The sequence below is a fragment of the Xiphias gladius genome, chromosome 21 (assembly GCF_016859285.1).
Source record: "Xiphias gladius isolate SHS-SW01 ecotype Sanya breed wild chromosome 21, ASM1685928v1, whole genome shotgun sequence".
Lineage (NCBI taxonomy): Eukaryota > Metazoa > Chordata > Actinopteri > Istiophoriformes > Xiphiidae > Xiphias > Xiphias gladius.
In genome coordinates, this window is record NC_053420.1 from 2,654,851 (window position 1) to 2,675,000 (window position 20,150).

Below are 20,150 nucleotides of genomic sequence, written 5' to 3' on the forward strand. Positions count from 1 at the left end.
CCTTTGAGAAATAAAAGCTAAGATTTGGTTTAAATGACTTGGTCGTCCCGGGTTAAAGCAACCAGTCGGTTATGTTAAGGGAACAATCAAGGTTATGATTAAAAGAAACCGTCATTGAAGCAGAAACCGGTCTCCCGTGTCAAAGTCCCACATTTCGTTGGCCCACCCAGGCACCCTGTCCCTCCTTCCTCTGCGGACTTTCTGGCTCTATAACAATGTCACCTGTTTTCTTTCTTTGTTCCCGACGGACAGGAGTCTTAATCCCTACAGCCCCTAGAGGACTGTGTCACTTGAATGTGAAAATAAAATGTCAGTTGGGGGCTTTTTTTTATTCCGTCTCTTTGTGAGGAGAGTCTCCCGCCTCAAAAGCATTTCGGTTTCTGTTCAAAAGACAAAGCCGAAGCTTGACCTTGTCCTGCCTCGCATGCTCATTGAAATGCTGTCAAAGCAACGGTATATGTAACCTAGGAGATCTCAAATTTCACTTTCCAATCGAATTTGGTCCAGGCTTTGACCTTGACGTCTCGACTTCTTTTGACATATCACCAAATAAGTGCAAATGAGCCATAACATGGGCAAGATTCTGTGTCTTACTAAAGGACACTTCAGCAGGAGTTAAACATAAACCCATGTCCTCTCACGTTACCGCAAATAACCTCTTCTGTGTTTCTTTCTGCTTTCCTTCCATCTCACCCATCACCTCTCCCCCTCGCGGTTTAATCCAGGTCCAGCCGAGTCCAGCTGTGATCGGCCCGTCTGCTAGATCGCTATCATCAGGATAAAGATGAGACAGCTCAGAGCGCTGTGTGGATTCATTCTGCTGACCCTGGCCGTCTTCGCCGCCGCCAGGCCAAAAGCAGGTCAGTCTGCCCGTACTGGGAGAAAAAGAGAAAAATGTTGAAGACAAAGGAAAGACAGTGTTTCACTGCCTTCCTCTCAAATGGAAATCAGGGAAAAGAGCACACACACACATATCTGCCATTCACATGGCTTTAGTTGTGAGAACACTGTTTTCCTTCTTTAAAAAAAAAAACGTTATTTTTCAGCTGTATTTTGTTCTGTATCTTGATCGACATCTTTAGGAAGAAAAATATAACGGACGACAAAACAACAGACAAAAAAATGTTTAAAAGCAACTTTCTTGGGCGCTGACGTTGTTAGAAATGTCAGTGTACGTCGCAGCTCGCGAACCCTGAGCGTTCAGAAACTTTCCATGTACATCCCAAGCTGTGAACGCCCCAGCCACGGCTACGGCACGGGACTCGTTTCACCAGCATGTGGATCGGGACTTTATTTAAAGGCAATCAATGTTTTGGGACATGTCAGAGCTATACATTTGGATGGTGGTTTTCAATACATCTGCAGCTGGAGGCTGACTTTATTCATACGACCAAACAATGAAATGGAAATCTTTATTAAAAAGTTAAAAACCAGCCCCTGCTCATGCCTCGTGAAACTAAAGACGGAATCCGCAACAATCCCACAAGCCTGCTTTCGCCGACACCGAGTCTCTTCTGTTATGGCTTCCAGTTTCGCCTTTGTGAAGGAATCCTGGATGTACATTAATCAAGGAATTCTCTTCCAACTCATAAAGCTACAAGTTTCGGAGCCGAGATGATGTTACACCACGAGAGCGCGTTCACAGTGATGCCGAAAAATTAAAGACAAAAACAGGTGCCATGTGGCGGCTGAAGTCACGGAGACGTGAGCTCAGGTGGTAAATAATGTGAAAGTTACACCAGTCGGGCGAGGAAGGCCTCCGCTGTTGCTCCAGACAAATGTCAAACTGAAAAACATGTCCGCCCACCCACGCACAAACAAACACACTCACACACACACACACACACACACACACACACATACCCACACACACACACACACACACACCTACGACGACAGGGAGACGTTTGTAAATCCACGAAAGAAAAGAAAAAAAAAAAGGCTTGTCCTTCCATGTAGGTTTTTGTACGTTCAGTAGGAGACACTTTGTTCACAATGTTCAAGACGTCACTTTATTTCTAGAGCGTCTTCACAGCAGGCACTTTATTACTCCTTACTCCTTTGTGTGTTTTTAATGATTTTTGGACGACAACGGAGATCAACTCATTGTCAGTTGTGGTGTTTTCATGGGATGTGTCGACAAAAAAAAATAAATAAATAACGACGTCAATAACTTTCGGGTCTTTTTCTTTCTCTCAGGTCCTGAGCAGAAATGTAAGTCTGGTCCAGTGGACCTGGTCTTCCTCATCGACAGCTCCCGCAGCGTTAGGCCATATGAGTTTGAGACCATGAGGAAGTTCATGATTGACATCCTCGACACCCTGGATATTGGACTCAACACCACCAGGGTGGGAGTGGTTCAGTACTCCAGCCAGGTAATGTAGGCGCACCGCATCCAGGTCCTCATCCGTGATGAACTCTTTATATTTAACACTGTTGTTTGTTTGTTTTAAAATCTTTCTAGCATTTGTCATCCTCATCGTCCTATCCCTCCTCTGAACTCATCCTCTCCTTAACTTTCGAAGATCAACCTCTAATTTCTACCATATGATGGTATAAACACGACGAGAGGACTTAAAGCCCTCGCTTCCCCTCTGTCCCCTCTTGTCTTCAGGTCCGCAGCGAGTTCTCTCTGAAGACGCACAGCAAGCTGGACACCATGGTGAAAGGCATCAACCAGATCATCCCCCTCGCTCAAGGCACCATGACTGGGCTCGCCATCAGATATGTGATGAATGTAGCCTTCACCGCAGAAGAGGGAGACAGGCCAAAGGTACTGCGAGCCGTCCTGCACGTCTCAACAGCCTCTAGAAAAATTCGGGTTTATCTGACAAGCAACCCCGTTTGGATAGTCTTAGTGCACCTCCGACTCATTTTTTAGTGAATAAAAATAAGTCAACGTTCAAATTTCTTCAGTTCATACTCTGCATTTTGATGGCAGCTGATTCGAGTGGTTAAATTTGTTTGACTCGTTAGTGATTTGGTTGACTGGCTGCCCCGAATGGATACTGATCTGACATTCTTGATCAACACCTGTACACATACGGACCAAAAAAGTTTTATGCAAAACTTAGCGATCTAAACATCTTTGGGACGTAAGGTAGAAACAAGTTTGTGTCATTTCATGTCAGCCAGTGATCGTGAAGTGGTCTCCCTACCAGGTCAGCTCCATACCACTGTACCGGGTTCCTTACCTTGGCTCTGATCCTGAGGTTTTCTTTCCCCACAGGTCCCCAACGTGGCCGTGATCGTGACAGACGGACGCCCCCAGGACCGTGTGGCGGAGGTGGCGGCTGAGGCCAGAGAGAAAGGCATCGAGATCTACGCCGTGGGGGTGGCCAGGGCCGATATGACATCACTGAGAGCCATGGCGTCCCCGCCCTTCGAAGACCACGTCTTCCTGGTGGAGTCATTCGATCTAATTCACCAGTTTGGACTGCAGTTCCAGGACAAGCTCTGCGGTAAGACTGCCGAGGAAAGGAAATAACCTCACTGCCTATAAAAATCCATAGTGTACATTTGACATTTTAGTACTGGATTTGCCAAAAACCATTTTTCAATCAGAACAGGATCTTTAAAAGATGTTTGGTTTCCTATAAAAGTGGCCGTTAAGACAAACATGCCATTCAAAACCAAAATCAAACAGCATTTGGCTGGTGGTTTAATTTGACTTGGTTTGGATGAGTTGTATAAGTTCAGGTTTTATTACATTATGTTTTGTAAGACAGCACAGATGTTTACGTGAGCACAGAGAGTGAAATGAAAAATTGATTTTTACAGAATTAAATGATTTTACTGGAATCTGAAAACTTACCTATGAGACGAGTAATTCTCTATGGATTTGATGTCACATTTTTGTTCAAATCTCCACCTGAAACGTGTGAAAACTTTCACATTTGATGCCACTAATGGATTACTTTTATATGAAGTCGCCTCAACATGAGACAAGTAAAAACCTGCAGCCAAGTCTCCGCAGTTGAAATTTCATGATGTTGGCTTCATCTGGGACAACACTGGATTCTCTGCGTAATTAAAAACACTATGAACGTCTGGCCAGGAAAAAGAAAAACAAAAAAAAAAAACACCGTGCCCATCTAACCCCACAGAACTTAATACTTTTCATAACAGCCTCCTCAAATCCCTTAAGAGCAAAATATGTCCTCATACTGCTATTATCATAGATTGAAAAGAAAAAATCTCTGGCTTTCTTCAGTGGGAGATGGAAAAGAGTAAAGGCAAACAAATAAAGTATTAAGAAGTCACTATGAAGGAGCAAATTAAGCAATCAATAAAAAAAAAAAGAAATGTTTGTGTTTGAGAGGTGCTGCTGCGACGATAAAACCACTCACCGGGTCCAAGCCGGGTTCAAACTGGGTTCAAACCCGTGTGTCTGCACACGGGGCAGCAGGATGCAGTGCTGAGGGTTCTGAGAAAATGAATTTTAAAACGTTAGCATACTGTACAAGTGACTGAAGAAATTTCATCCTGACACAGTTGTTTTGCTGCTAATCTGCTCCCAAGTGGACTCGAAACTGATGATTATCACCACGACAAAGTTGATGGACGTAATATTCTCGTTAGAGCCCCTGAACGTTTGGTCTGAAACCAAATGAAGAATTTCTTCAAAGCGTTCTTTACACATCAGTGTCCGTCTACAGGGGTCAGGGAGTACTGCTGCACTGTCAACGTTGTCTAAAGTCTTCCGTGGCCCCCGGAGGGAGCCGTGTGAAGACAGAGGTTTGAAAATGAACGAAATCTAAGGGTGTAGTTTGCTCCTCGTCCTCCTTCAGGGGTCGAGAGGCACTGTGGGTAATGTAGGCGGCCGAATAGTTTTTATTCAATAAGATTTTTATGCTAAAACTCAGATAATCTGCCTCATCCAGACTCTGAGGGGTTTGGTTTGATCAGGTTTGATCAGGTTTGATCAGATTTGATTGACAGGAAACATGAACAAAAAAAAAAAATCTCAACAACCGTCATCAGATTCGGATTCAAATGTTGCTAAATCCTGGTTGGTTCACAGAAGTACTGAGACCAAGGTCCTTCAAATCAGTGAGAGGATAACAGAAACACACACACACACACACAGAGTTCGGCAGACAACTGTGTGTTCTTGAAGGACCCACCTGGTCATAGTAAGAAGCTGATTGAGGAATGGTGCTTTCAGGGCCTTTAACGTTGATAATGCTTCTGCTCATTGTCCTGGAGCCGATCTCATCTCTGCTGCAGGCGTGGACCTGTGCCTGGAGTCGGACCACGGCTGCGAGCACATCTGCGAGAGCTCCCCGGGCTCCTACCACTGCCTCTGTCTGCCTGGATACACCCTGAATGACGACGGGAGAACGTGTGCAGGTAACGAAAACTGGGAGCCACAGTCAAACAATCGGGTTCAGTTATTCAATGGCAACAAAATGTCCAACTTCTCTTGAACTATATAAACCAACCGACAAAAGGGCGTCGGTTAATGTGGAAATAATAGACCAGAGAACATAAGGACGTACAGTCAGGATTACAAGCAGACTCACAGTAGGTTCTCTATACTGTCACCAGTTGTCTTGATGGCTGTACCACATTAATGCCACTTGACGTGTGGAGGATGGAAGGGAAACTTATCCTGGCAGTGGAGAAACAAGGGCTTACAAACTGGCCCAGGGCCTAGAGGACCAGTGTGTCACATGGTGTTTATAATTATGTTCTCATTAGTGCAGAACCACCTGGAACTAAGAATAGCTGTGCTTTCCTTAGCTTAGACTGAGCCCTTCGTATCTACAGAGGGAGCGGGTCCTCTTCCCCGGAGCCGCCACGTTCCTACGGTAGCCCAGAACGGACAAACCGAACGCTGGCTCTAGAGAGGGCCGCTCACGTTTTTACGTTGCCCGAAGGCCACCGTAGTTTCTCCCAGGCGCTTGGAAAGGGAGGGGCGAGGGGAGGGGTGTTCGGTTGGCTGCAACCTGCACCACGAGATGCCACTAAGTCAGATGATTTTTTAATCCACATTTAACGACAAGGAAAATAGTGACTCCTCTCATCTCGATGTGTGTGTGTGTGTGTGTTTCAGCCATAGATCTGTGTGCTCAGGGGAAGCACGACTGTGAGCAAATCTGCGTGAGCTCTCCTGGTTCCTTCGCCTGCGACTGCAACAAAGGCTACAAACTGAACGAGGACAAGAAGACCTGCTCAAGTTAGTCCCACATACGCGCACAGACATGCACAAAGCACACAAACACACAAAGGCGTCTGGAAACTGTAATTCAAACACACCGTATCGTAAGGTCACAAACTCCAAATGAGCCACACGGGTTCATTTGGAGACAGCAGCTCTTGGCGTCCCCCCCGTGTGTGTTCGGCTTGAATTCATGTCATGTCTACTCATGCTGAAATGGATTCCGATCCTCACAAGCTGCCGATTTCTCTGCTGCTTCATGAAGCCGAGTGTGGGTTTGTACTACGTCCCTCCTGCTGCACGATGAAAGGATTAGCTGGGCATGCTGACATGCTCCGAACGTTACCTCATCTCGCATGTAAAATCGTGAAATACCATATGTTCCTGTACATCCTTATATACCCGTAGCCCTGCTTGGAACCCTTCATCTTTTAGAGTAAATGCTTTGTTCACAAACACTAAAATATGTGTCTAGTAAGAAAGAAAACGTAGCTTTAAGAGCCACGTTACCTACAACCATGACTTCAGCCGTCATTCTCTAGCTCTCAGCAGCGAGTTTGGCTTTTTGGAGGTAAGATCTGTGAGGCAAAGGGACCGTAGGCGCAACCCCACACACCTTGCTGCTGTCCGCTCTGCTGCTTAAGTCCTCGCTGCTTTCCTCCCCCTCAGTGATCGACTACTGTTCGTTTGGGAACCACAGTTGTGATCATGAGTGTGTGAGTGTGCTCAATGGCTATCGCTGCCGCTGTAACGAGGGATACAGGCTGCTGGACAACGGCAAGACCTGCAAGGGTAAGTAGGACAAAGACACGAGACTAAACTCACAGACTGTTAAGACACAGCCATGTTGTCCTCTGCCGGTATTATGGAGGCGCAGATCAGATCTTATTACAATGAAACCTGCCTAACCCAGCCACTAACATCCATGGGGGGTTTTAAAAAGGATCGTTGAACCTTTTCCCAAAATGTATCTCTGAAATGTGGCACTAGACCATTTTAAGATTTCGCCGGGGCAACAGAGGGAGAATGCAGCTGCTGATCGATGAATTTGTGCGTTCACTGCTAGTCTGGACTGTCAGCGGCCCCACAAGACGCCGGCAACAGCCTGAGTCTTTTCAAAAAAGGGCCCCAAGACTTTTTAAAACCCTGTGATTCAGCTGTCACATCCTCCAAAACAACCTCAAAGGGGGAATAGCGAACACCGCACCTTCCCTGCGTCCCCGTGCGAACGCTGGTTAGTGAGTGACTGAGTCTAACATCGGGCGATAATGCAGGAGAAGGTGTCTCAATGTGACGAAAGAATCACAGGTGAGGAGAGCAGGCGAAGGCTTAGAAGACCAAACCACATAGTGTCCTGGCTTTCTGTCAGTTAAAGTCTTCATCGTTACAGTAGGACACATTGACGCGTCTACTAGAAAAAGACAAGAAAAAGAAAAACTGATCTTCAACCGTTTTTAAAAATACATTTTCTAACATGGTCCCTTTGGTTTGAGAGTCAGTGTTGAGGCCAGACGCTGCAGGTGAACAGGGTAAAAAATGTAACTAATAGATTTCACCGCGAAACTTCCCCAGTTGCTTACTTACACAGAGACCGTTATTTTTTTCTATTGCAAGTTTTTGAAATTTTATGTTTAAATGTGAAAATTAGGCAAATCCGATTAAATATGAGCTAAGTTGCATACATTTCCAGAACCGAAATCTGAACACTGGATCAAGTCCGGTTCAAAATACTGTCAGCAGCCATAAAAAAAAAAAATCAATTTTCCCCATGTTTCTAGGAATAAAATGTTACATAAATCCGGTTATGAATGATATACGGACAGACCCCTCTGTAAAAACCCTCCGAACACAGACGGGAATAAAACTGGAAAGTTTGGCGCAAGCAAGCGCCACTGAAGTGGAGATTTCTGGATCAGTGTATGAGAAAAAAACTCATTTTGAGAAAATGGCCTTTAAAGATGTGTGGTGCAATTGAAATCTGCAGACCCAAATACAGACAACGTGAAGTAAAATAAACACCCAAATGCATAATTTACACGTTTTCTTTCCACGAGTCTGAAAGAAGAGACGATACGGAAGCAAAATACTCCAAAAATCTCAGAATTGACCAGTGGATTAAAAGGGATCTTAAGTAATTAATGCAGCAGAAGTGATCGACATCTGCCGTCATGCCGTGAGCGGTGACTGCGCTTTGTGGTGAAGCAGTCAGCAGAAACTCTGTTTTCTAAATATTAATATGACTGAGTCTTAACAGACGCCTGCCGCACAGGAAGGAGTCTCATTTGTGGCAACGCACGCGACCACAACATGTTTGCACAGATTCGTGCGCGCAGCCGAGCGCAGATGAGTCAGAGGCGGGTCCGCAGGCAACACCTGCAGTTATGGCACCTCCCTGACAGGAAAGTGAAGACAATTTACAGCCTTCGGATAACCAGGGACTCGCGTTGCCCTTGGAGCCACGCAAAGCTTCAAAGCGCGAGCGACACACCGTGTCATTGCGTCGTCCATTTAACCCAAATACCGCAGCAATAACATGTAAAGAGAAGCACTTTAAATAGTAGATTGTTACGTTCCTGCTGGTGCAGCTGCTCTGGGCTTTTTCATAACTTACATTTAAATACACAGGGTCATTTTCAGGTTATAAACAGGATGAGGTATGTGTGAGTCAGAGCGAATTTCAATTTCGACCTCATTATGAAAGAATCCACCTGCATGAAAGGGAATGTCGCAGATTTCGTTTTCAACAATCCCCAGTATCTCGCAAAGTTTTCACTCAGCAGATGTTGTCCTCCACATCCAGGAGTTAATATTTGGCCCTCACTGTTTGTCCTCTGTTGAGCACTTAGCAGGGAACCTTTACAGCCACGTCCAACACGGACCCAACCACTAAAAAATGCTTGTTGGCTCAGATAGAGATAAAGGTTTTCATATTGTTACCAGGAAGAAGAAAAAAAGAGAAATTGTACCTGGAAAGTTTTTTTGTACAAGAGCAATAAAATGGCCATGTTTTCAACACACACACACAGACACACACAGACACACAGACAAACACACACACACTTTAACTCTATGTGTGTGTGTGTGTGTGTGTGTGTGTGTGTGTGTGTGTGTGTAGCCATTGACCTGTGCGCCGAGGGGAAACATGACTGTGATCAAATCTGCGTCAGCGCGCCGGGCGTCTTCACCTGCGACTGCAACCAAGGATACACACTCAATGAGGACAAGAAGACCTGCACGCGTTAGTCAGGCCCTCACACCAGCACACACACACCAACACACACACACACATTCACCATGAGAGGAAATCGCTCCTGGCCTTTCATATGAAGTGGAAAAGAAGTGGTACTGTGTATAGTTGCTTGAATTATTCGATCAAATGATTCAATGACCCATTTCATAATCAATTAATAATGTCAGTCTCGTAAAAATACCAAATAGTTCCTGTTTGCATTTGCAGTCATTGTAGATTCAGTCCCCCCAGGGTCCTGGTGCTCAGGGTAAGTAAGCATTCTGAAGACATGAGTTTGGACTCGGGGACTTTGTTAATCTAAAAAACAGGTTCCTTGATTTGCAGCCGGTAACTGTGTAAACAGGGGGTCAGTAGCATGTTTCCTCTGGTTGTGGACACACAGAAACTAAGAGAAACACTCCAAACAATCACATGCAATGTCCCACTAATCCATTGATTACAAATGGGAAATAAATCTGTGTGTGTGCGTGTGTGTGTGTGTGTGCGTGTGTGTGTGTGTGTAGCCATTGACCTGTGCGCCGAGGGGAAACACGACTGCGAGCAGATCTGCGTCAGCGCGCCGGGCGTCTTCACCTGCGACTGCAACAAGGGATTCAAACTCAACAAAGACAAGAAGACCTGCACAAGTCAGTGAAGTTCCCACGCAAAACAGCTTTCAGCCTGTAGCTCTCCTTAGCTGCCTGCTGTTCTCTCACTGTGTTTTCTGAGCTCAGCTTAGGGGGAACGGAAGTCAACGACAGTAACAGTAGTCAGCTTGTCATGTATCTGTGTCCCTGCGGGTGTAATTCATGTGTAACGTGTCTATGACCCGTGTGTTTTCGCAGACATGGACCTGTGTAACACGGTGGAGCATGGCTGTGAGCACCAGTGTGTGAGCACTCCGGGATCCTACTACTGCGTCTGTCCAGAGGGACAGCTGCTGCAGGAGGACGGCAAGAGCTGCGGCAGTGAGTGGACCCTCCGATGCGGGACTATTATCTGCACAGTACAAGATCATTTGAGCCGCTCAAAACAACTTGCCGCCGCGGGCATTGCGCGACGGGGTCACCCCCAGACCACCGTCACTTACGATCACAAAGAAAAAAAAGCACAACGTCATCAGTAAGTTTGGTTCGGAGCCGCTGCTGTTAGAGGGCTGCGGGGGAGTTCAGGGCCCCGCGGGTCCCGCGGGACCACAGAGGAGCGCTGCCGGCGACCGATGCAGAAACGGGGGCTGACGGAAGCAGGAAGCGAAGCTAGCAAATTTAAGAGGAGCAGGGGACAGATAACAAAACAGGAAACACTCAGAACTAGAATTAGGGGAATGAATCCAGGTCTCTGGTGAGAGGGGTAAGCGTTTACTCTGCTCCCCTGACATGTGTTATATACCTACATACCTACAATGATCTGGTATTTGAAGAGAAAAAAGCAAAGATCAGGGAAATGTAAATATATAACTTTGGGTAGCAGAATAACATGTTATTTCAGGTTTCCTGTCCTGTGGATCCTCCTGCGACCTCGGCCTTGGTGACCTCCGTCTCTAATCGGCATGTGCGCGAGGAGCTGGTTGTAGTTCGCCCAGGAAACAACGGGACTAATGACCCGTGGCCCGTCAGGAAGACGGGAAAATACCCGTAATTTGGGTGACATTTCCCCGTGGGTTCGTGGCTACGAGGAATCTGCCAGATTGCATGTAGTCACCGAATTCAGCGATGATATAAGTCAATGAGTGAGAAATCTGCTACGAATGACACCTATATCAATGACGGCGCGATCGGATGAGCCTTACTGCAGGGAAAAACCATCAAGAGTACAGATTATGATCAGACCGAGAGAAGAAGAGGGGTTACGAAATAAAGGGGAGGAAGTAAAGGTGGATGAGAAAACAAACCAAATCTCACACTGATGTCAAAAGCAGCTCAGTTATGTCTGGGACAAACTGGCGGGACAAACGATGATCGTTTGCATTTTTCTTCCCTCCGGGGAGGCTGAGCGAGGCCCAAAGTGCCTGCCAGTAGCCTTCACACGGCAGCTTCACGTGGAGATTTGCTGCAGTACAGTCTCATTTATCATCTGTTCCGTGTCCAACTTTAAGAGCACCGCTCCAAATGCTGGAGTCAAGTGCACGGCGTCCTGTGTTACTATGACGACTCTGGCGGTAACCGGAAAAGCAGCCTGTGAGCAAGACGCCGAGCTCTTTCCTAATGTTGCTATGTCTGAATACTCGAGTTGAACCAATATGTCTGCCTGCTGACACAAAATATTGAGGGAATATTGGGCCATTTTGTTTTGTTTTTTTAAATAAAATGGCAACTGCCCTTATGTTTTTATAGAGGCACTTCCATAACAGCTCCAAAGACTTTTGGAGATCACCACGGGTTTTATTAGAGGGAGAGTCACCATCGCTCTTCCTCATCTCTCTCCCTCTCCCTCTCCCTTCAGCCTGCAAGTCTGCCAACATCGACCTGGTGCTTCTGATTGACGGCTCCAAGAGCGTCCGCCCTCAAAACTTCGAGCTGGTCAAAAAGTTCGTCAACCAGGTGGGGGCACGTTTATTCATGTGGGCAACTGCAGCACCGCGCCGTCATCGTGTATCACACGCTTTATCGTAAATAGCAACAAAAAAACAAACCGAGTGCAGTGTGGCGATGTTAGATCTAAAAAAATATTCCCCCAGAAGGATTTCAGGTTGATGTTTTTGCTGCGATTGGATGACAACACAACGACATTGTAAAAAGTGCATAGTAACAGAAGCACATAAACAGAGTCGCCAGTGTCATGTGTCAGCGCTGCCCTCACCCCCTCCTGTGCCTCAGGTGGTGGACTCTCTGGACGTGTCCGCTCATGGTACCAGAGTGGGTCTGGTCCAGTACTCCAGCCGGGTCAGGACCGAGTTCCCCCTCAACATGTACCACTCTGCCGATGAGATCAAAGCTGCAGTCATGAAGGTAAAGTTGCCGCTTTCCGCTTACAAATTACCTGCAGTTTTAGGTTTTCGCACCAGACGCATCACCGACTACCGGTGTACAGGGACTACTGTCCAGCATTCCCAAAATGAAGCCAATACGTCAACTTAAGAGAATTTTAAGTGGGAAGTGAAGCGGGCCCACGTTCATTGTGCAACAGACAGCCTCACCCAAAGGTGGCACAATCTGTGTGAATAGAGGGGGCCGTGTGATCTAAATTCTAACTCGGACCTAATTACAAAAGAAACTCACTCCCCACACAGACTTAGTTCCTGGACGTCCAACAGCGACAAATTCTCGGCCTGCAGCACAGGATGTGCCTTCATCAACTGACCTCTGCTGACTTCCGTTGCGGCAGCCGGGAATTAAAACATCGCTTTTGCCCGTGTCTAGGTCGAATACATGGAGAAAGGAACCATGACAGGTCTGGCCCTAAAGCACATGCTGGAGAACAGTTTCTCAGAGGCGGAGGGCGCTCGTCCCTCCAGCCGCAACATCCCCCGGATCGGACTGGTCTTCACAGACGGACGCTCCCAGGACGACATCACTGAGTACGCCAAGAAGGCCAAGGAAGCCGGTACGGCTCAACTAGCGAGAGGGTCAAACCCGATCTATACCCATCGGTTATTGTCGATCAATGCTGACACGGCATGTACGTCTGTGATGTGTGTGTTTGCGTGTGTATGCAGGTATCACCATGTACGCCGTGGGCGTTGGAAAAGCTGTCGAAGACGAGCTTCGCGAGATCGCCTCTGAGCCCGTGGAGAAACATTTCTATTACACCACCGACTTCACCGCCATCAGCACCATCGCTGAGAACCTCAAACTCAATGTCTGCCCAGGTACGGTACTGTACCCTGCTGGACCTGGACCTGGACGTGGACCCGCAGCGCAGAGAACAGCATATTAGCAAACTTACAGGAGCCACATAAGAGAAAAGAAAACCTACAATACTACTCAACATTTCACCAGAAATCTTTTTGCCTGCAGGTGACAGGAGCAAATAATTCCCATGGTTCATCTCGTGTTTATCGATGTTTTACTAGTGGACCCATTTTTGTTTTTGTTTTTTTTTAAATAGAAAAAGCACCCAAACGGTAGCTGGTCATCCTCTTAATGTCTGTGCAGTGGATCAGACAATCGCTGGTCATATAACCAGTTCTTTTCTCCGGTACTGCACTGGTCAAAAAAAGTGCAACTTTAAACCTCCTCTACATCACGTACGCACAGACTGTATGTTTTACTCCAGCGCGTTTACTTCATATGATGGCTGAGCACATGTGTTAGTTGCAGTTGAAGGTTTTGCATTCGAAACACACGATGAGCTTTCATACGTATCACGATTCGTTGAATAGGTTTGGGGAGTAAGAAGGTAGGAGCATGATCTGAATGCACCACACTGTTCTGGCACGCGCCTACAACCTACGGCGGTTTGTTTACTCCACTGTTTCATTTTCTCAAATTAAACATTTTCCAGACATTAAAAAAAAAAAAACTATCTCAAAATAATTCTAAATTATTATAAACTTTAAGATTTTGTTCAACATGAAGTGAAATTCAAAAGGTGAGACTCACAGGTGATACGGGTCCCGGAGCACGTGTACGTGTCTCCATCTACTGTCAAAGACACAACATGACAGCTGGAGAAAAAGCACTAACATGTTAAGCAAAAATCAAATTAGAGAACACCAAAAATAGAATATGACCTGATCCAGCATGAGAAGTCCACATTGAGGAGGGTGGTAATTTAGAATTTTAACTTTCTGGTTTCATGTGTGAGCACTAAAGTTTTTTTTTCCAAGGGGAAACTCTTAGCTACAGTAGTTCGTTCATTAAATGCCGAAGGGCAGTTTAAACTGCAGCAGTGAACCGTGTTTTACGAACCCCTCGTGTCGAGACAAACTTGACGAGGTGAAAGTACGAGCGGACAGAGTGAAGGTGTGTCCATGTGTTTCTGAGTCTTCTCTCCCTCTCTGTGTGTCCGCAGAGGAGAGTCAGGGGGAGATCGAGGTGAAGGACCCATGTGCCTGTGAGAGTCTGGTGGAGTTCCAGCAGGCCACCATGAGCAGCCTGGAGCAGCTCACACAGAAACATATCCTTTTTCAGACGTCTTCAGCCAAACGCAGGGTATTCTCTAACCTTTGGTACGGAACCTGGAGGGGGGGGGGGCTCCGATGGCCTGAGGCGGGATTTAAAAAATGAATGTAAAAAAAAGAAACACCTACAATGATCTGGTATTTGAAGAGAAAACAGCAAAGATCAGGGAAATGTAAATATATAACTTTGGGTAGCAGAATAACATGTTATTTCAGGTTTCCTGTCCTGTGGATCCTCCTGCGACCTCGGCCTCGGTGACCTCCGTCTCTAATCGGCATGTGCGCGAGGAGCTGGTTGTAGTTCGCCCAGGAAACAACGGGACTAATGACCCGTGGCCCGTCGGGAAGACGGGAAAATACCCGTAATTTGGGTGACATTTCCCCGTGGGTTCGTGGCTACGAGGAATCTGCCAGAGTGCATGTAGTCACCGAATTTTCAGGCCGAGGTAATGTTCTGTACAGATGTAGAGCTATGACTGCACTTACATCTGTCTTTCCACTCAGCGGGACTTTGAGTGTGCGGAGCCTGGTCCCTTGGAAGACTCATATCTCACATCAATCCCGACAAATCCCGTGAAAAGACCAAAACCAACAACGACTTGATCCTACTGCGCCTGTGTAAAACACCCCGACCTGATTCCCCTGCGCCACAGACTCCCACCGCTGTTTTAAAACTATAAAAACTCATCAGTGAGCCGACATGTTCCTTCATCACCACGAACGCACACGCTCTAGTTTACTTTGACTCGGTCCCACGCACACACACACACACACACACACACACACACAATCCTGCTGCTGTAACCACTCACTAGAGCAACAAATGTGGATTAAAGGATAACTCCGGGAATTTTGAACCTGTTTTTGGGTGTGAATGTCGATCCGCTACTAAGAACTCGGAGCGGTTTACCCGGCAAGCGCTAGACGGCTGCTGCTATCTCATCAAACCGGGTGTCAAAGCACGCCCAGATTGTTATTGTAAGTGTCTGACAGCGTTATGTATAGGATTCCTACGGACACAGACCTATTTGTTTAACCAGAAACAGCTGTTGCGTCGCTCCGCTCAAAGCCACCGGACTCCATTGACAGAAACAGCAATTTTACCTCTCAGAAACACGGGAGCTGCCGGCCTACCGCTGCCACAGTTGGTCCGTTTGTTTGTGTTGTTGTGTGACTTTCACTTGTGGAAGAAGTATTCTGATCCTCTGCTGGAGTAAAAGCACCACACAATCACATGGACTCACACAGTGCTGGTGTTTGGTCTTTTCATGAGATTTGTCAAGAGTAAGAAATATAGAGGGTCAGTTTGGTTTGGTTAGTTTTCAGTTCTGAAAAATATTGAGAGAATATTTGAAAACAGCTGTTTAATAACAAAAAAAGTGTTATTCTGTGAAATACTTGATATCTGTCAAAAATCTGATGGATGCACGCGCACGTACACCCGTACTTTACCTACCAATACAGTCTTTCTTATTCCTTAATCACGGATCTACTGACTGGGATGACTGCTCGTCTGGAGCAGCTGGAGAACCAGCTTCTCTCCAGGAAGTGATCTGGTCATCACAGTGAGCGAACATCGGACGCCACGGGGGAAGAAGAGCCGAACGAGGAGGAGGAGGAGGGCACATCCTGGACAGATCAGTTACAGGGGAAATCAGAAACCCTTCTAATCAATGGACAATCCAAAGTGTCTTTTCACAAAGCGTTTGGTAAAGATGTCAATTACCGGAATTGTACACTTTTTGTTTAAAAAAAAAAGAAAAAGAAAAAAAAAAAAGAAAAAAGTCATTGATAATCAGTGAGCAAAGCAGTAGTTACGAGACGAAAAACGCTGTCATAAAACAGATGAGTATGAAATTTTCAGGATTCCCCGGGACATCTGTTCGCGTCTGGGACTCTGCCTGCATATTCGTGCAAACCTACAGTTTACACGTGCCAACAGACAAACAGAGTTACGGATAAATTCGAGAGATCGTTTAACCCGTTATGAAGCTCCGTGTGACACATGTTATCGCACTTCACCTGTGCAGTCAGACGCACAAAGAGGATGGTGGGCATGTTGGTATCTTTGTAAACTTGATGTAATCAATGTACTGTAGATATTAGATATAAGCACAAAACAGTATTCAGTGAGAGAACATGAGCATCAGTGTTCATCATTCACAGTCACACACCATTCGTCTGTTTCTCTTAGTGCCCTGTTTATACTTGATCTGTTTTGTACGGTTTGTTAAATATGACGTATTTATAGCAGTTTTTTTGTTTTGTTTTGTTTTTTTTAACCAAGGATAGAATAGCAGATAAAATAAAAAAAACCGTTAGAGGGGAGAGAGCAGGAGTTAGCGAAAATGAAGTGTTGTTACCACTCCCGGTTTTAAATTGGCCTGGGTCGATTTCAAACGAAACCATCACTTGTTTTCCCGTAGAAAACCGATGTTTCACTCGCAGGCCTGTCTGGCCTCGTGGTGGGAAGAACTGTTGAGCGGGAAACTGGGTTAGGTTTTGAAAAAAGGGAAGTTAGAAGTATAAAGTATCACTATTCACTAAAGCTGTGGTCTGTTGTTGATTGATGTGTTCATATTATCAGAATCGGTAGTATTTTACTCTGAATAAATATGAGCTTTCTTTCGTATATAAAATTTGTTCTTCACTCTGCACTTTCTACATTTTGTCTCACAACAGCCCGGACATGCCTGCGTGTTCTTTTACATATAGGTCGATCGGAGTTCCAAAAAAAACCCTGCCTCAGCTGGTCCACTTTGCATTTGTGGCAGTTATTCACCACCGACCCAGAGCGCGCTGCCTCAGTAAACACCAGAGAGGAGGATCTGACCCTGTCTGACCCTAAAAGCTTCGGTCCAAATCATTAAAAGGATTCTCATGGAATCTGTCTCTCTGTCAGTTATACTGTATCATCAGCCCTGAGAAGCTTCACTGGGCCCTCTATGTGAATTAATACGACCACCTCAACTATGGTAGATTGTCTGACTCTCGCAGTTTTGTAATAAATAAAAAAAAAAAAAAAAAAAAGACCATACCCCTTTATATTTGAATGCCTGTATGTTTTTGTATATTTTCTAATAGCTTTACCTTTTTGTATTTTTCTGATGGATCCCTGTATTAAAGCCCGGAAGGCAATAAAAGAGTGAACTTTTCACCCCTGAGTGACGTGTTGTTTCGGGGAAGCGTTTGACATTTCAGGCTCGTCACCTGCACTCACCGTGTGACCAGGTAGCGAGCTCCTGTATGCGGCAAGCTGAACGGACTCCAGGAGCAGCAGTCGGCCTTTGAGGTTCTTTACGGGAAGCAGCTGCAAAACTATGAAAGCACCATTCAGCAGCGAGTTCAATGGCAGCAAAACTGTTCTGTCATCAAACTGATTTAAACAGCTTTTCCAGTGTTGCGGGAGTTTGCTGTCTTAAGCAGCTGTAACGTTTAAGAACAAATAATCAAAAACAAGGTAATGCCTTATTTTACTGGTCTGTGATTGTTCAATACTTTTCAAGACGTTTCCTGGAAAGAACAATGTAACTTGGTACAAATGACATGGAAAATAGAAATGTACTTCAATTAAAAACTCCATTTAATCCCCAGTAATTATTCATTTCTTACTGGCAACATTATTTTTCATTTACGCTGAACTGTATGTTTGCTTGTAATTCAATTTTATTAAACACTGTCCCTAAACTCCCTATGCTTGGTACCAAATTACGTTCATCTGAGGAAATTTCTTGGGAACTATTTGGCATTACAAATCATGGACTTGTAAAATAAAGTGTTACCAGTGGACTGGATTTGGTTGGCAGATACTCGGAGACTGTCCTATAAAAATGAACCCGCAGGACGTCTGTGCAGCAGCTTATCACGACCCATAGTTCCCTTTTATTGTTTGACCTCTATCGACTGTGGTAGTTACGATGGGGGCAAAGGAGGACGTCCGTTGACCTGGTATAAAGAGCAACAAAGTCCGTGTTAGGAGGAGGTTGGAGTTGGTGGATGGATCAACAAAACACAGACCTGTCACATTGGAGGCCGCCGTTCGTTTCCTGTGTGAAACCGATAGTCGAAGCTGTTCCTTTTATCCATTTATCCAATTATTATTCTAGCCATGACAATGAAGGTCCGGTGCGCCTGCCGCTGGTGCTCTTCCACAGGTCGTATTGTTGTTACCGTGACGACTATGGCTGTTTTTCGAGGGTAGGGTAGGGAAGCGACCTACAGCATATGGTTGTTCAAGTTTAAGGTCTTATTGGATCCTTGAAAAAAAAAAAAAAACTCCCAACAAGAAATCTGTTTGACTTCAAACAGAAGCTCTGGTCCAGGGACCCCCAGACCCCCTTGGGCCCCTGAGCCTGTGCCCATCAGGCCCGTTCAGTAACCCATCCATGCCCACAAAGCACAGTCAGACAACGCTGGGGTCAAAGTGTTTTATTTTCTGCTCACAACCAACTACCAATGAACAATGGTACTTGGTTTAGACTCAATGGGGGCCCCTGGTCCAAAACAGTGAGCTGAGCCTATACCGCGTGCGGCATATTTGCATAATGAAGTATTCCTGGAGAGGTCTCATCTTTCATTCCACCAATACTACGAAATTAACTTATAAAGTTCAGAGAACCTCTCGCACATGAGGACAAAAGACATAATCTACATTGTCTACTTATGTCAGTGACAATTTCTGACTGTGAGACGGGTGTTTTTGACCCCTTATATCTTTAAAAACAAGGGTCACTGGGTGATCGACTGTGAGGAACCCAGAAGATCTAAATACTGAACTTTTCTCTGTAAAACCCACGAGGAGGAGAATTTCTTCAGGACTCCAGTTTCATTTGAACGGCGAAAAAGTACCCGGGTGACAAAAGTCTCCTCTCAACGGGTCGACGGGAAGTTTTGTTTCTTCTTGAAAGGACATAAGAGTCGTGCAACACTTGAAGGAACGAAGCTAATTCCTCGTGGACTTCACTTTGCTGTGATTAAAGAGCAGCTCCAGTGGGGCTCGCTCACTGTTTTCAAACACGGAGCGTCGTCACTGACGATGACCTTAAACACATTTTCTCCAAAGACAGTGATGCAAGACCTGTTTGTTCCAGCAGTGTATTTCTTTTTCGAACAACCGACAACAAGTATGACAAAAAGTTTTACTGAAACTGATGAGTGTCGGTAAATGAAAGCAGGCCTGCAGCAAATTACTATTTTCCATTATTGATGAATCTGCAGATTAAAATCTAGATTTTTTTAACTAAACGTTTGGTCTATAAAATGCCAGAAAAACAGGGAAGAACTCCCACATTTCTTACGTAGCCAAACTTGACATTGAAATCAGCGCTTCAACTTAATGTAAATATATATATATTTTTTTACGATTAATAGATTCACCCCTTGCCGTTAAAATGTCAGAAAATATTGAACGGTGCCATTCATATCTGCCTCAAGTCCTTGGTGATCGAATGTCTTTTTTTCTGTCTCTCAAACGGTTAGAAACGGGTTAATTTTTATCATATTTGCTTTTAAAAAATTACTTAAACAATTAAAGGATTATCAAAAATGTTGCCGTGTAATTTTCTATTTAGTGAATCAACGAATCACTTCAGCTCTAAACTGGTTTACAGGATATGGAAATTCATTCTGGTGTAAATTTGATAGACTGAGGATAAAAGCAGGGAATTTACATTGCTGTCAGTGTGTGTCAGAGACAC

The 20,150-nt window shown here is 45.3% G+C and overlaps 2 protein-coding genes across 5 annotated transcripts in view; one reads left to right on the forward strand and one right to left on the reverse strand.

Annotated features, from left to right (window-relative positions):
• Positions 1-3,307, reverse strand: part of rbpjl (recombination signal binding protein for immunoglobulin kappa J region-like) — a 38,017-nt gene extending 34,710 nt beyond the window's left edge. For all 4 annotated transcript variants that reach the window (XR_005706317.1, XM_040116057.1, XM_040116058.1 and 1 more), the window contains exons 1-2: positions 3,195-3,307; positions 694-875 (exon numbers count right to left, since the gene is read on the reverse strand). The gene's annotated coding sequence lies outside the window, so the exon portion shown is untranslated. The remainder of the gene's footprint in view (positions 1-693; positions 876-3,194) is intronic.
• matn4 (matrilin 4) lies at positions 785-16,006 on the forward strand. Its single transcript, XM_040116062.1, has 16 exons — positions 785-860; positions 2,200-2,375; positions 2,615-2,773; positions 3,230-3,461; positions 5,230-5,352; positions 6,059-6,181; positions 6,833-6,955; positions 9,279-9,401; positions 9,917-10,039; positions 10,238-10,360; positions 11,835-11,932; positions 12,209-12,340; positions 12,752-12,935; positions 13,048-13,200; positions 14,346-14,450; positions 15,948-16,006. Exons 1-16 carry the CDS (start codon positions 785-787, stop codon positions 16,004-16,006), a joined length of 2,112 nt encoding a protein of 703 aa, XP_039971996.1.
• The last annotated feature ends 4,144 nt before the right edge of the window (positions 16,007-20,150 follow it).